This window comes from Leptodactylus fuscus, chromosome 10 (genome assembly GCF_031893055.1).
Source record: "Leptodactylus fuscus isolate aLepFus1 chromosome 10, aLepFus1.hap2, whole genome shotgun sequence".
Taxonomy (NCBI): Eukaryota; Metazoa; Chordata; class Amphibia; order Anura; family Leptodactylidae; genus Leptodactylus; species Leptodactylus fuscus.
In genome coordinates, this window is record NC_134274.1 from 87,606,903 (window position 1) to 87,624,707 (window position 17,805).

A 17,805-nucleotide genomic window follows, 5' to 3' on the forward strand; every position below is an offset into this window, starting at 1 on the left:
TGTGTAATACAGTATATACAGGAGACCTCAGCTGTGTACTGTGTGTATATATCACTACTATGTGTAATACAGTATATACAGAGACCTCAGCTGTATACTGTGTGTATATATCACTACTATGTGTAATACAGTATATACAGGAGACCTCAGCTGTATACTCTGTGTATATATCACTACTATGTGTAATACAGTATATACAGGAGACCTCAGCTGTATACTCTGTGTATATATCACTACTATGTGTAATACAGTATATACAGGAGACCTCAGCTGTATACTGTGTATATATCACTACTATGTATAATACAGTATATACAGGAGACCTCAGCTGTATACTGTGTGTATATATCACTACTATGTGTAATACAGTATATACAGGAGACCTCAGCTGTATACTGTGTGTATATATCACTACTATGTGTAATACAGTATATACAGGAGACCTCAGCTGTATACTGTGTGTGTATATATCACTACTATGTGTAATACAGTATATACAGGAGACCTCAGCTGTATACTGTGTGTATATATCACTACTATGTGTAATACAGTATATACAGGAGACCTCAGCTGTATACTGTGTGTATATATCACTACTATGTGTAATACAGTATATACAGGAGACCCCAGCTGTATACTGTGTGTATATATCACTGCTATGTGTAATACAGTATATACAGGAGACCTCAGCTGTATACTGTGTGTATATATATCACTACTATGTGTAATACAGTATATACAGGAGACCCCAGCTGTATACTGTGTGTATATATCACTACTATGTGTAATACAGTATATACAGGAGACCTCAGCTGTATACTGTGTGTATATCACTACTATGTGTAATACAGTATATACAGGAGACCTCAGCTGTATACTGTGTGTATATATCACTACTATGTGTAATACGGTATATACAGGAGACCTCAGCTGTATACTGTGTGTATATATCACTACTATGTGTAATACAGTATATACAGGAGACCTCAGCTGTATACTCTGTGTATATATCACTACTATGTGTAATACAGTATATACAGGAGACCTCAGCTGTATACTGTGTGTATATATCACTACTATGTGTAATACAGTATATACAGGAGACCTCAGCTGTATACTGTGTGTATATATCACTACTATGTGTAATACAGTATATACAGGAGACCTCAGCTGTATACTGTGTGTATATATCACTACTATGTGTAATACAGTATATACAGGAGACCTCAGCTGTATACTCTGTGTATATATCACTACTATGTGTAATACAGTATATACAGGAGACCTCAGCTGTATACTCTGTGTATATATCACTACTATGTGTAATACAGTATATACAGGAGACCTCAGCTGTATACTGTGTGTATATATCACTACTATGTGTAATACAGTATATACAGGAGACCTCAGCTGTATACTGTGTGTATATATCACTACTATGTGTAATACGGTATATACAGGAGACCTCAGCTGTATACTGTGCGTATATATCACTACTATGTGTAATACAGTATATACAGGAGACCTCAGCTGTATACTGTGCGTATATATCACTACTATGTGTAATACAGTATATACAGGAGACCTCAGCTGTATACTGTGCGTATATATCACTACTATGTGTAATACAGTATATACAGGAGACCTCAGCTGTATACTCTGTGTATATATCACTACTATGTGTAATACAGTATATACAGGAGACCTCAGCTGTATACTGTGTGTATATATCACTACTATGTGTAATACAGTATATACAGGAGACCTCAGCTGTATACTGTGTGTATATATCACTACTATGAATAATACAGTATATACAGGAGACCTCAGCTGTATACTGTGTGTATATATCACTACTATGTGTAATACAGTATATACAGGAGACCTCAGCTGTATACTGTGTATATATCACTACTATGAATAATACAGTATATACAGGAGACCTCAGCTGTATACTGTGTGTATATATCACTACTATGTGTAATACAGTATATACAGGAGACCTCAGCTGTATACTCTGTGTATATATCACTACTATGTGTAATACGGTATATACAGGAGACCCCAGCTGTATACTCTGTGTATATATCACTACTATGTGTAATACAGTATATACAGGAGACCTCAGCTGTATACTGTGTGTATATATCACTACTATGTGTAATACGGTATATACAGGAGACCTCAGCTGTATACTGTGCGTATATATCACTACTATGTGTAATACAGTATATACAGGAGACCTCAGCTGTATACTGTGTGTATATATCACTACTATGTGTAATACGGTATATACAGGAGACCTCAGCTGTATACTGTGTGTATATATCACTACTATGTGTAATACGGTATATACAGGAGACCTCAGCTGTATACTGTGCGTATATATCACTACTATGTGTAATACAGTATATACAGGAGACCTCAGCTGTATACTGTGCGTATATATCACTACTATGTGTAATACAGTATATACAGGAGACCTCAGCTGTATACTGTGCATATATATCACTACTATGTGTAATACAGTATATACAGGAGACCTCAGCTGTATACTGTGCGTATATATCACTACTATGTGTAATACAGTATATACAGGAGACCTCAGCTGTATACTCTGTGTATATATCACTACTATGTGTAATACAGTATATACAGGAGACCTCAGCTGTATACTCTGTGTATATATCACTACTATGTGTAATACAGTATATACAGGAGACCTCAGCTGTATACTCTGTGTATATATCACTACTATGTGTAATACAGTATATACAGGAGCCCTCAGCTGTATACTCTGTGTATATATCACTACTATGTGTAATACAGTATATACAGGAGACCTCAGCTGTATACTGTGCGTATATATCACTACTATGTGTAATACAGTATATACAGGAGACCTCAGCTGTATACTCTGTGTATATATCACTACTATGTGTAATACAGTATATACAGGAGCCCTCAGCTGTATACTCTGTGTATATATCACTACTATGTGTAATACAGTATATACAGGAGACCTCAGCTGTATACTGTGTGTATATATCACTACTATGTGTAATACAGTATATACAGGAGACCTCAGCTGTATACTCTGTGTATATATCACTACTATGTGTAATACAGTATATACAGGAGCCCTCAGCTGTATACTCTGTGTATATATCACTACTATGTGTAATACAGTATATACAGGAGACCTCAGCTGTATACTGTGTGTATATATATCACTACTATGTATAATACAGTATATACAGGAGACCTCAGCTGTATACTGTGTGTATATATCACTACTATGTGTAATACAGTATATACAGGATACCTCAGCTGTATACTGTGTGTATATATCACTACTATGTGTAATACAGTATATACAGGAGACCTCAGCTGTATACTGTGTGTATATATCACTACTATGTGTAATACAGTATATACAGGATACCTCAGCTGTATACTGTGTGTATATATCACTACTATGTGTAATACAGTATATACAGGAGACCTCAGCTGTATACTGTGTGTATATATCACTACTATGTGTAATACAGTATATACAGGAGCCCTCAGCTGTATACTCTGTGTATATATCACTACTATGTGTAATACAGTATATACAGGAGCCCTCAGCTGTATACTCTGTGTATATATCACTACTATGTGTAATACAGTATATACAGGAGACCTCAGCTGTATACTGTGTGTATATATCACTACTATGTGTAATACAGTATATACAGGAGACCTCAGCTGTATACTGTGTGTATATATCACTACTATGTGTAATACAGTATATACAGGAGACCTCAGCTGTATACTCTGTGTATATATCACTACTATGTGTAATACAGTATATACAGGAGCCCTCAGCTGTATACTGTGTGTATATATCACTACTATGTGTAATACAGTATATACAGGAGACCTCAGCTGTATACTCTGTGTATATATCACTACTATGTGTAATACAGTATATACAGGAGACCTCAGCTGTATACTCTGTGTATATATCACTACTATGTGTAATACAGTATATACAGGAGCCCTCAGCTGTATACTCTGTGTATATATCACTACTATGTGTAATACAGTATATACAGGAGACCTCAGCTGTATACTGTGTGTATATATCACTACTATGTGTAATACAGTATATACAGGAGACCCCAGCTGTATACTGTGTGTATATATATCACTACTATGTGTAATACAGTATATACAGGAGACCTCAGCTGTATACTCTGTGTATATCACTACTATGTGTAATACAGTATATACAGGAGACCTCAGCTGTATACTCTGTGTATATATCACTACTATGTGTAATACAGTATATACAGGAGCCCTCAGCTGTATACTCTGTGTATATATCACTACTATGTGTAATACAGTATATACAGGAGACCTCAGCTGTATACTGTGTGTATATATCACTACTATGTGTAATACAGTATATACAGGAGACCTCAGCTGTATACTGTGTGTATATATCACTACTATGTGTAATACAGTATATACAGGAGACCTCAGCTGTATACTGTGTGTATATATCACTACTATGTGTAATACAGTATATACAGGAGACCTCAGCTGTATACTGTGTGTATATATCACTACTATGTGTAATACAGTATATACAGGAGACCTCAGCTGTATACTCTGTGTATATATCACTACTATGTGTAATACAGTATATACAGGAGACCTCAGCCGTATACTGTGTGTATATATCACTACTATGTGTAATACAGTATATACAGGAGACCTCAGCTGTATACTGTGTGTATATATCACTACTATGTGTAATACAGTATATACAGGAGACCTCAGCTGTATACTGTGTGTATATATCACTACTATGTGTAATACAGTATATACAGGAGACCTCAGCTGTATACTCTGTGTATATATCACTACTATGTGTAATACAGTATATACAGGAGCCCTCAGCTGTATACTGTGTGTATATATCACTACTATGTGTAATACAGTATATACAGGAGACCTCAGCTGTATACTGTGTGTATATATCACTACTATGTGTAATACAGTATATACAGGAGACCTCAGCTGTATACTGTGTGTATATATCACTACTATGTGTAATACAGTATATACAGGAGACCTCAGCTGTATACTGTGTATATATCACTACTATGAATAATACAGTATATACAGGAGACCTCAGCTGTATACTGTGTGTATATATCACTACTATGTGTAATACAGTATATACAGGAGACCTCAGCTGTATACTGTGTGTATATATCACTACTATGTGTAATACAGTATATACAGGAGACCCCAGCTGTATACTGTGTGTATATATCACTACTATGTGTAATACAGTATATACAGGAGACCTCAGCTGTATACTGTGTGTATATATTACTACTGTGTGTAATACAGTATATACAGGAGACCTCAGCTGTATACTGTGTGTATATATATCACTACTATGTGTAATACAGTATATACAGGAGACCTCAGCTGTATACTCTGTGTATATCACTACTATGTGTAATACAGTATATACAGGAGACCTCAGCTGTATACTGTGTGTATATATCACTACTATGTGTAATAAAGTATATACAGGAGACCTCAGCATACAAAGTATTAACACAAGGGGGCGCTACAAAGTATTAACACAAGGGGGCGCTACAAAGTATTAACACAAGGGGGCGCTACAAAGTATTACCACAAGGGGGCGCTACAAAGTATTAACACAAGGAGGCGCTACAAAGTATTACCACAAGGGGGCGCTACAAAGTATTACCACAAGGGGGCGCTACAAAGTATTACCACAAGGGGGCGCTACAAAGTATTACCACAAGGGGGCACTACAAAGTATTAACACAAGGGGGCGCTACAAAGTATTAACACAAGGGAGCGCTACAAAGTATTAACACAAGGGAGCGCTACAAAGTATTAACACAAGGGGGCGCTACAAAGTATTAACACAAGGGGGCGCTACAAAGTATTACCACAAGGGGGCGCTACAAAGTATTACCACAAGGGGGCGCTTCAAAGTATTACCACAAGGGAGCGCTACAAAGTATTAACACAAGGGGGCGCTACAAAGTATTAACACAAGGGGGGCTACAAAGTATTAATACAAGGGGGCGCTACAAAGTATTAACACAAGGGGGCGCTACAAAGTATTAATACAAGGGGGCGCTACAAAGTTTAAATTTGTTAAAAAAGTTTAAAATATCCAATAAATTTTGTTCCTTCCTTCTTGTTGATTCTTCCCCCAAAAAATTTTAATTTGATATCTTTATGTTTGAAGCCTAAAATGTAGCAAAAGGTTGAAAAGTTCCAGGTGGCGAATACTTTCGCAAGGCGCTGTATATCACTACTATGTGTAATACAGTATACCGTATATCCTACTAATATTATAAGTGTGAAAGTTTGTGAGTTTGGATGTTTGTTCCTCAATCACGCTAAAACGCCTGGACGGATTTGCGTGCAATTTTCCACAAACATAGTTTTCCCTTAGGATTGAGTCACAGGCTACTTTTGGTGCCACTAAACAACATGGCTTCCTAGCAGGAGACTCACAAAAGCAGGACTCCTAGCCCCAGCTATAGACTCACACACACTGCCTGGCATTTCCTGCCTCAACCTGCCTGCACACCCCTTACTGTCACCTCAGGAGTCGCCCTCACTCTACTCACTCACATTTACATATAGCATTCCACTATACAACACATCACATTGTCTGTATTACTACATACACAATATAACACATCACATTGTCTGGATCACTACATACACAATATAACACATCACATTGTCTGGATCACGAAATACACAATACAACACATCACATTGTCTGGATCACGACATACACAATATAACACATCACATTGTCTGGATCACGACATACACAATACAACACATCACATTGTCTGGATCACGACATACACAATACAACACATCACATTGTCTGGATCACGACATACACAATACAACACATCAAATTTTCTGTATTACTACATACACACTATAACACATCACATTGTCTGGATCACGAAATACACAATACAACACATCACATTGTCTGGATCACGACATACACAATACAACACATCACATTGTCTGGATCACGACATACACAATACAACACATCACATTGTCTGGATCACGACATACACAATACAACACATCAAATTTTCTGTATTACTACATACACACTATAACACATCACATTGTCTGGATCACGACATACACAATACAACACATCACATTGTCTGGATCACGACATACACAATACAACACATCACATTGTCTAGATCACGATATACACAATACAACACATCACATTGTCTGGATCACGACATACACAATACAACACATCACATTGTCTGGATCACGACATACACAATACAACACATCACATCGTCTGTATCACGACATACAGTACACAATATAACACATCACATCACATTTGCTAGCCCACCAAACTTTTTAAAGCACTTTTACAGTTTCACACGTCTGTGTCCGCCCAATTCTCAAATCACCGCAGACGAAGTCGCGGGTAAAAGCTAGTATATATATAAAAATGAGTTTCTATCTGTCTGTTCTCTATGCGCGACCAAATGACTGAACCAATTCTCTCCAAATTTGGCACACAAATACTTCAGGTGTCTGGGAAGGTTTTAGTCCGGGTCTCAACTCTCACGTATGTACCGTTCCGGAGATACAGCTTTCCAAAAGCAATGACCTTCATTAGCCAATAGAAGCCTGCAAGTCTGTCACTCATATTCCAGCTGCCATACACATGGTCACATGTCCCTTATCAGCCAATAGAAGCTCACAGGCACTTAGTCTGCACATACACACAGCTTTACTCCAGGTTTCCATTACAACCCGCCATTTTTATACACATTTTTCTGTATATATCACCGTGATCATACTGACCCACAGAATACAGGTCACACAGCGAACATCATAAAAATTAAACCCATAAGAAATTGGCGCAAATGCAGTTGTTTTTCCAATTCCACTTCATTCTGACAGTTTTTCTGGCCCCTTTAAGCAGATGTACGCTTACAATATACAGACACTCACTTTTCTAAATATTCTTATGTCTTATAGTTTACTGCTCAAGAAAATTCTTCTGTCCTTGAGTGTCCAAAGCTGAGGATGGAGAAGAGCAGAAATGAGCTGACCGAGAGGATCCTAAAGCTGGCCCTGGAGATCATCTACCTGCTGAGCGGAGAGGTGAGGGATTGTGGGAAATCTGTCCCATGAGCTGACTCTTCTCTCTAGTAATAACACAGGAGCGGAGAGGTGAGGGATTGTGGGAATGTCTATAGTGATATTTATCAGGGTCTCTCCATACTCAGGACTACACAGTAGTGAAGAAGACATCTGATAAGTATGTGACCCCCAGCAGCCGCCCCCCCCATGTGTCAGGAGGATGGAGCAGGAGCCCGAGCCCCATCATGGAGCCTTCACCTCACTCACTGATACCTGAGAGCAACAACGAGCAGAAGATCCTGGAGCTGACCAACAAGATGATCTGTCTGCTGAGCGGAGAGGTGAGCGCTGCTGGGAATGCTGGGACATTAGACACTAACACAAGGGATGATGTGTCTGGAGGATGATGAGGACGGTATCATTGTGTTGTCAGGTTCCTATAAGGTGTCAGGATGTCACCGTCTATTTCTCCATGGAGGAGTGGGAGTATTTAGAAGGACACAAGGATCTGTACAAGGAGGTGATGATGGACGACCACCAGACCCTCACATCACCAGGTAAGAGGAGTGATGGTAGAGAGCAGTATGGAGGGGCCCCTAGATCCCCCCCCATCATCTGACCCCCACATCACCAGGTAAGAGGAGAGATGGTAAAGAGCAGTATGGAGGGGCCCCTAGATCCCCCCCACCATCATCTGACCCTCACATCACCAGGTAAGAGGAGAGATGGTAGAGAGCAGTATGGAGGGGCCCCTAGATCCCCCCCATCATCTGACCCCCACATCACCAGGTAAGAGGAGAGATGGTAGAGAGCAGTATGGAGGGGCCCCTAGATCCCCCTCCATCATCTGACCCCCACATCACCAGGTAAGAGGAGAGATGGTAGAGAGCAGTATGGAGGGGCCCCTAGATCACCCCCATCATCTGACCCCCACATCACCAGGTAAGAGGAGAGATGGTAGAGAGCAGTATGGAGGGGCCCCTAGATCCCCCCCCATCATCTGACCCCCACATCACCACGTAAGAGGAGAGATGGTAGAGAGCAGTATGGAGGGGCCCCTAGATCCCCCCCCATCATCTGACCCCCACATCACCAGGTAAGAGGAGAGATGATAGAGAGCAGTATGGAGGGGCCCCTAGATCCCCCCCCATCATGTGACCCCCCCCCACATCACCAGGTAAGAGGAGAGATGGTAGAGAGCAGTATGGAGGGGCCCCTAGATCCCCCCCCCATCATCTGACCCCCACATCACCAGATAAGAGGAGAGATGGTAGAGAGCAGTATGGAGGGGCCCCTAGATCCCCCCCCCCCCCATCATCTGACCCCCACATCACCAGGTAAGAGGAGAGATGGTAGAGAGCAGTATGGAGGGGCCCCTAGATCCCCCCCATCATCTGACCCCACATCATCAGGTAAGAGGAGAGATGGTAGAGAGCAGTATGGAGGGGCCCCTAGATCCCCCCCATCATCTGACCCCCACATCACCAGGTATTAGGAGAGATGGTAGAGAGCAGTATGGAGGGGCCCCTAGATCCCCCCCCCCCATCACAGTATAGAGGGATACAGCTGTTGTTCCCATTGTTGAAGTTAGGGTCCCAACCCGTCTTAGAATATAGAGATGAACTTCACACTATTTTAGGTGTTCAACCAATCACCGTTTATTTAATAAACACAAGTAGGAAACGTTTTCGGTCCTTAAGACCTTCATCAGACTCTGGTTAATAGAAGATAAGTCAGGGCCAAAGAGTGGCTTATGGTAAATCAAGCTCTGGCCAGCCTTCCGGAGACCCGACCAAGCCCGCAAGTAGTAACGCAAGATTAGAAGATATGGAGAAAATATCCGTGTTCCGCATAATGAATGGCTTATGGTGGTTGAACACCTAAAATAGTGTGACGTTCATCTCTATACCCCCCCCCCCCCCATCACATATACATAATGTAGTCAGTCAGTGTGTGTGTCCTACAGATGGATCCTATCAGAGAAGTCCACCGGAGAGATTTTCATGTCCTTTGTATTCCCAGGATCGTCCAGAGGGAAATCACAATGTCCTACAAGACAATCAGGTAAATGGCTGTGACTGATCTGTAAGGGTATGTTCACATGTGGAATTTGTACAATCTGAAAAATTCTGCTTTAGGTATTTGAAGCTGAATTTCATTGTATATCTTTGGCTTTTCTATATTGGAGCAGGTTGAAGATCTGATTGATATTAAAGTAGAAGTTATAGAAGGAGAAGAAGAGCCATACATGAGAGGTGGCGGGCAGTGTAAGATGGAGGAGAGCCCTGTAGAGATCGGCCCCGCTGAGTGCACAGGAGTCACGTCTGGCTTTGGTTCTGCTCATTCACTATATCCTTTGCTATACCTGATGTATATGAAGATATAACTCACCGCAGCTCTTATAGTCTCTTGTTCTCGGCCTCGCTCCTCTATGTCCGTTTGGTGGCAATGGCCCGCACCTGACTACTGACACCATACGCTTGGCTCAGTGGTCACATGTGACAGTCGAGTATATCATGGCTGCATTGGAGACCAGTACCAGGACCTGAGACAAACGGAGAGGATTGGGGCCTGCTACCGGGGTGGTGAAGAAGGGACAAGTCTAAGCAGCTTCTTTTTCCTATAACTTGTTTTCATGAGAAGTAAAGACTGTGCAGGGAAGGAGGAGATAAACTCATGGGTAGGGTTGAGCCGATCTTAAGATCGAGAGTTGCGCTTGCGTTCCGTCCGTTGGGGTCCTCATGCGGACTCTTACGGACAGAACACATCAGCATATGTGAACCAAGCCTTAAGCTACTGGAGATGTTAGCTAGTCTCCCATTAGAATGAATGGACGCAGCCGGCGCGCAGGGGGTTAAGCAGCCAGACGCCGGCACAGGCTGTGTGCCGGCAAGCCTTAAGCTACTAGAGATGTTAGCTAGTCTCCCATTACAATGAATGGACGCAGTCGGCGCGCAGGGGGTTAAGCAGCCAGACACCGGCACAGGCTGTGTGCCGGCTGCATCCATTCATTCCTATGGGACCTAGCTAACATTGTTAGCTTTTCCCACAATGCTTGGCCAGTAGCAAAGCATTGTGGGAAATAACCTCCGACCTAGATCCCGCCTAAAAGATCGGGATCGGAATTCCGATCGCGATCGTGACGTTTACTCAATCGCCGATCAGAATCCGATCTTTTCCAATCCCTGAACCCTACTCATTGGAAAAATCTGAAGCAGATGAGTTAAAGATCGGAAGGTAAGGTTGGATAAAGGCGCGGGTCCATCAAGTCCAACCTATAAACCTACCACATTGATCCAGGGGGAGGCAAAAAAAAGCCATGACCTAGTCGCCATTTGCCCCCGTTGAAATAATTCCAACATCCTATCCCAAAAATTTCTCATTCCCATACCCGAAAGAAACCTGTGAGAACTGAGTTCACCCCTCTGAGTTCCGGCAAGTACGGGTTTAGTTTAGTATATTGGAGGTATTTTTTTTTTTCCTTAAACTCATGTTCCCCTATCACAGGCCCCCCATTACGCCTGGAACCAGAGGAGGCGCGGAGGCTCAAAGAGCGGCATTTTATGGCACAAATCCCCTCAAACCGAAGATACCCCCAAAGAAGGTGCCGTGTCTGCACCAAACGAGGCCCCCGGAGGGATATGCGTTATTTTTGCCCCGATTGCCCTTCTATGCCACCCCTATGTCTTTCTAAATGCTTTAAGGTTTATCACACTGAGCCCGACCTCTGACCCCGCTGTTCGAGTCCTTTCGGATGTTCTATAATATACAACGTAGCTACAAAGTTAGAATAAAGCCTCTCCTTTTACAGGATTCCCGGGGTTTTCTTTCTTGCTGGGCGCTTATTATTTGAGTAAAACCTAATTGACATTTCTCTTACGGAATTCCAGGGGTTCAGGGGGGGGTGTGTGGCTGTTTTTGACATATTACTTAGAACCTGTATTGTACAAAATGAAGGGCTCGCCGCTGTTTTGTATGAGAAAGCAATCACTTATAGAGGACCTTTCATGTCCCCGGAGATGTACGGTATTACACACTGCAGCCTGCTTTCCCAGTAATCAGCACCAATATCTTCCACTGTCAGAAAGGCCTTACAATCTAACGTCATCTCTGTGCTATGAGGAATTCCCCTTGTCAGTACAAAGCTATGGAAGAATACTGTCGTGGATGGGGGGGGGGGGGGTTCTTCACAGCCCACCGATGACATTAGGTTGTAAGGCCCGGCTTTCTGACAGTGGAGAGATATTGGTGCCAAAACTAACAGCGCTGACATGAAAGGTCCCAGCAGTTTTATCCATCTTTGCAATATGTCCAGTTATAGAGAGCTGCCTCTCTCTGCTCTTAGCAGGTGGTTTCCTTGACCCTCCCTAGTAAATGACTTTCACTGTGAAAATCACTGCTGTGTCCGTCTCACATGGTTCATGGCTACAGAAGTCTATGGAGAGCCGACAAGGGAGATAAGACAAGAAAGACAGCATTAAGTGTGACCCAAAGTAGATATTTACATCACTACATGTCAGTACTTCTCTTTATATGTCCTGCACAGACAGCCAGTTATGGAGCAGATTCTTCCCTTCTCACTGTGTACAGTGTATGGCATAAGCTCCACCCACCAGCTCAGGGAGAACTGTAAGCTGCACATGTAGCATGCATAGGGGAAAGCTGCTAAGTCCTGCAGAATATCAGTCATATAAGGGGTTAAACACCGGCCGCTTAACCCCTTGCTGTACAGCCGCTCCCATGCATTCCTATGGGAGCAAGGTATTCGAAACTCTAGCTTCGAATACAATTCGCTCATCTCTACTGGCTACAACTTAAAGTGTAACAAAACTTTCGGACAACTTCTGATTTCCTGGCAGTATTTGCATCCCTAATACATTTCGGAATATACTTTATTATCACATTTTAGCTCCTTTTTGTGAAATCCGGCATTTTCTCGCTCTTTCCCTTTGCTTGTCTATCGAGAGCTGTTCCCTGCTGTATCCAAGACCTTACACTGTAAGCATGACATCACCAAAGGTCCTGGAAGATCCTTCTAAAGCTGCACCAACTGCTGCCCATGGCAATGGGGGCATTGGGACCTGACTGTGAGATAACGGGGCTATACAGATCATGTGAGAGGCAGTGAAGGAGAAGGACGACAAAAAATGGGGAACAAAAACAGAAGGGCAAGACTTGAGTCCATGGTGGCTCTTGTTAGGCAGCAGAGAGACTTTCTGTTTGCACAGTAACCCATGCTGTAAAAAACAGGTCCCGACGTCATCAAGATAATGAAGGACACTGTGAGGAGACGACTGTTAATAATGATCACTTGATCTTTTACACAATATAATTAACAAATCAGCGGAGTGTCTCTTCTGTAGATGAAGTATTGGTATGTTCTTTGTACAGATCGTGTGCTACAATAGTTATAATACTCATATTTTTATCTTTTATTTCCAGAAGATCCCGATATCACACAAGATTTTACCAAAAATATAAATGGGGACAAAAACCTTTCATGCTCCGAAGGTGGGGGACGTTTTACTTGGAAGTCTGGACTGGATAAACAAGAGACAGTCCACACTGGAGAGAAGCCATCTTTATGTCTGGATTGTGGGCCATGTTTAATTCATAGGTCGGGATTTACTAAACATCAGAGAATTCACGCAGACAAGAAGACTTTTTCTTGCTCGGAACGTGGGAAAAGTTTTCCAAAAAAACTAAATGTAACGGAGCCTGACAGGACTCGCACAGAGGAGAAGCCATTCCCATGTTCAGGATGTGGGAAATGCTTCACCAAGAAGCGATATCTGGATGAACACCAGAGAAGTCACACGGGGGAGAGGCCGATGTCTGGTTCACGATGCTGTACCCACAGATTGTGTCTCCATGGCCATCACAGCGGTCACACCGGGGAGAGGCCGATGTCTGGTTTACAATGCTGTACCCACAGATTGTGTCTCCATGGCCATCACAGAGGTCACACCGGGGAGAGGCCGATGTCTGGTTTACAATGCTGTACCCACAGATTGTATCTTCATGACCATGACAGAGGTCACACCGGGGAGAGGCCGATGTCTGGTTTACAATGCTGTACCCACAAATTGTGTCTCCATGACCATCACAGAGGTCACACGGGGGAGAGGCCGATGTCTGGTTCACAATGCTGTACCCACAGATTGTGTCTCCATGGCCATCACAGCGGTCACACCGGGGAGAGGCCGATGTCTGGTTCACAATGCTGTACCCACAGATTGTATCTTCATGACCATGACAGAGGTCACACCAGGGAGAGGCCGATGTCTGGTTCACAATGCTGTACCCACAGATTGTGTCTCCATGGTCATCACAGAGGTCACACGGGGGAGAGGCCGATGTCCGGTTCACAATGCTGTACCCACAGATTGTATCTCCATGGCCATCACAGAGGTCACACCGGGGAGAGGCCGATGTCTGGTTCACAGTGTTGTACCCACAAATTGTGTCTCCATGACCATGACAGAGGTCACACCGGGGAGAGGCCGATGTCTGGTTCACAGTGTTGTACCCACAGATTGTGTCTCCATGACCATGACAGAGGTCACACCGGGGAGAGGCCGATGTCTGGTTCACAGTGTTGTACCCACAGATTGTATCTTCATGACCATCACAGAGGTCACACCGGAGATAGGCCGATGTCTGGTTCACAGTGTTGTACCCACAGATTGTATCTTCATGGCCATCACAGAGGTCACACCGGGGAGAGGCCGATGTCTGGTTCACAGTGTTGTACCCACAGATTGTGTCTCCATGGCCATCACAGAGGTCACACCGGGGAGAGGCCGATGTCTGGTTCACAATGCTGTACCCACAGATTGTGTCACCATGACCATGACAGAGGTCACACGGGGGAGAGGCCGATGTCTGGTTCACAGTGTTGTACCCACAGATTGTGTCTCCATGACCATCACAGAGGTCACACTGGGGAGAGGCCGATGTCTGGTTCACAATGCTGTACCCACAGATTGTGTCTCCATGACCATCACAGAGGTCACACGGGGGAGAGGCCGATGTCTGGTTCACAATGCTGTACCCACAGATTGTGTCTCCATGGCCATCACAGAGGTCACACGGGGGAGAGGCCGATGTCTGGTTCACAATGCTGTACCCACAGATTGTGTCTCCATGGCCATCACAGAGGTCACACGGGGGAGAGGCCGATGTCTGGTTCACAATGCTGTACCCACAGATTGTGTCTCCATGGCCATCACAGAGGTCACACGGGGGAGAGGCCGATGTCTGGTTCACAATGCTGTACCCACAGATTGTGTCTCCATGGCCATCACAGAGGTCACACAGGGGAGAGGCCGATGTCTGGTTCACAATGCTGTACCCACAGATTGTGTCTCCATGACCATGACAGAGGTCACACCGGGGAGAGGCCGATGTCTGGTTCACAGTGTTGTACCCACAGATTGTGTCTCCATGACCATCACAGAGGTCACACGGGGGAGAGGCCGATGTCTGGTTCACAATGCTGTACCCACAGATTGTGTCTCCATGGCCATCACAGAGGTCACACGGGGGAGAGGCCGATGTCTGGTTCACAGTGTTGTACCCACAGATTGTGTCTCCATGGCCATCACAGAGGTCACACGGGGGAGAAGACATTGTCTTGTTTTGACTGTGAGACCGATTTCACCAAAGAACTCCAAAGTCTTGTCGATCATCAGAGAATTCACACGGGGGAGAGGCCGTTCTCATGTTCGGTATGTGGGAAATGTTTCACCAAGAAGACCGGTCTCCTCGAACATCAAAAAATTCACACAGGGGAGAAGCCGCACTCCTGTGCCGAATGTGGGGCAAGTTTTACCAACAAGGCGGGTCTTGTCCGACATCACAAAATCCACACGGGGCAGAAGCCGTTCTCCTGTTCACAATGTGGCAAATGTTTTGCCCAGAAATCGAACCTTGTCAACCATCAGAAAACTCACACGGGGGAGAAGCCGTTCCCATGTGCTGAGTGCGGGAAACGTTTTACCAAAAAATCAAGTCTTACCGAACACCAGAAGATTCACCGAGGGGAGAAGCCATTTCCATGTGTGAAGTGCGGGAAGCGTTTCACCTATAAAACGGGGCTCATCTATCACCTGAGGACTCACACAGGCGAGAAGTCCTTCACGTGTTCAGATTGTGGAAAGTGTTTCACCCAAAAATCAAGTCTTATCAAGCATCACAAAATTCACACAAGGGAGAAAACCTGCGTGGAGTCCTGCGGGAACGATACTGTGAACACGACGCAAATCTAAATGATCAGGTTCTGTCGGGACATTCGAGTCACTCCAGTTTCTGTTTCGTTGTATTTGAGTAAAATGACAATAATTTTGTTGTATTCCTAATTCCTACATGTTTGTGATCAGCACGTGGAATTTAAGCAGGGGTTGTAACTGCTGGGCGGAGCCTGTGTATAAGCGTGGGCACATGGATGGCACTCTTGAGAAGACGTAACGTAAATTCAACTCCTATTTATAAGGGGTATCCAAGGCTCCTGACAGTCGGAACCTTGCCGTAATAAGACTGATACCCTATCTTAAAGGGATTCTACCATTAAATTACCTTTTTTTCTAATGAACACGTCGGAATAGCCTTAAGAAAGGCTATTCGTCTCCTACCTTTAGACGTGGTCTCCGCCGCGCCGTTCCGTAGAAATACCGGTTTAACTGGTATGTAAATTAGCTCTCTGCAGCAATGAGGGTGGGCCCCAGCGCTGAAAGGCCGATGAGCGCATCCCCATTGCTACCCGAGAGCTCTTTCCTGCGCTGCCTCCTTCTTCTGCAGCAACTCTGCCTCTTCTGGCTTCTCTTGCTCTTGTAGTTCTATACAAGAGCATAGAGAGGCCACCCTAAAATGGCCGCCGACCAACTTCTGTATTGAACTGCAAGAGCGGCCGGCAGGAGCTGGCCGGTGGCCATTTTGGGGTGGCCTCTCTTGAAGTTCAATACAGGAGCTGGCTGGTGGCCATTTTGGGGTGGCCTCTCTATGCTTTTGTATAGAACTACAAGAGCAGCCAGAAGAGGCGGAGTTGCTGCAGAAGAAGGAGGCGGCGCAGGAAAGAGCTCTCGGGCAGCAATGGGGATGCGCTCATCGGCCTTTCAGCGCTTGGGCCCGCCCTCATTGCTGCGGAGAGCTCATTTGCATACCGGTTAAAAACCGGTATTTCTACGGAACGGCGCGGTGGAGACCACGTCTAAAGGTAGGAGGCGAATAGCCTTTCTTAAGGCTATTCCAACGTGTTCACGTGTTCATTAGAAAAAAAGGTAGTTTAATGGTAGAATCCCTTTAAGGATGGACCATCGATATTGATTGGTTCCAACACTGGGTCACGTGATCAGAACCAGCACCCGGCCACTGGACAATAGTACAGGTAACTAACGACTTGTGGACACAGGAGTGAAGGCAGGAGGCAAAGCAACTCGGGGCGGGTGGTGGTTCCAATCAAGTGACCACGGCTTGGAACCAGTGTCAGGAATCTAAATATCCACACCCCTACTTCTCCATCTACCAGTTGTGGTTCTCTTCTGAGCTGCACCGCTGGTGGAGATTCTGTATGGCATCGGCCACGCGGCAAGTCAGATC

General features: G+C 43.9%; 2 protein-coding genes and 1 long non-coding RNA gene across 3 annotated transcripts in view; 2 read left to right on the top strand and 1 right to left on the bottom strand.

Moving 5' to 3' along the window:
* Positions 1 to 2,327: 2,327 nt before the first annotated feature.
* LOC142219368 (uncharacterized) lies at positions 2,328 to 5,556 on the bottom strand. Its single transcript, XR_012717550.1, has 3 exons — positions 5,499 to 5,556; positions 4,241 to 4,297; positions 2,328 to 2,375 (listed from the first exon to the last, which is right to left on the bottom strand). It is a non-coding gene; the product is annotated as an uncharacterized LOC142219368 (long non-coding RNA).
* Positions 5,557 to 8,109: 2,553 nt separating this feature from the next.
* Positions 8,110 to 17,805, top strand: part of LOC142219351 (uncharacterized) — a 53,998-nt gene continuing 44,302 nt past the window's right edge. Inside the window, exons 1-3 of the mRNA XM_075288343.1 lie at positions 8,110 to 8,229; positions 8,355 to 8,549; positions 8,642 to 8,765. Of these exons, the coding sequence (XP_075144444.1) occupies positions 8,152 to 8,229; positions 8,355 to 8,549; positions 8,642 to 8,765 (397 nt within the window). The 5' untranslated portion in view covers positions 8,110 to 8,151. The remainder of the gene's footprint in view (positions 8,230 to 8,354; positions 8,550 to 8,641; positions 8,766 to 17,805) is intronic.
* On the top strand, positions 13,213 to 16,504 carry LOC142183180 (uncharacterized). The gene is made up of 3 exons (XM_075258120.1): positions 13,213 to 13,270; positions 13,651 to 14,041; positions 15,818 to 16,504. Exons 1-3 carry the CDS (start codon positions 13,213 to 13,215, stop codon positions 16,476 to 16,478), a joined length of 1,110 nt encoding a protein of 369 aa, XP_075114221.1. The 3' UTR covers positions 16,479 to 16,504.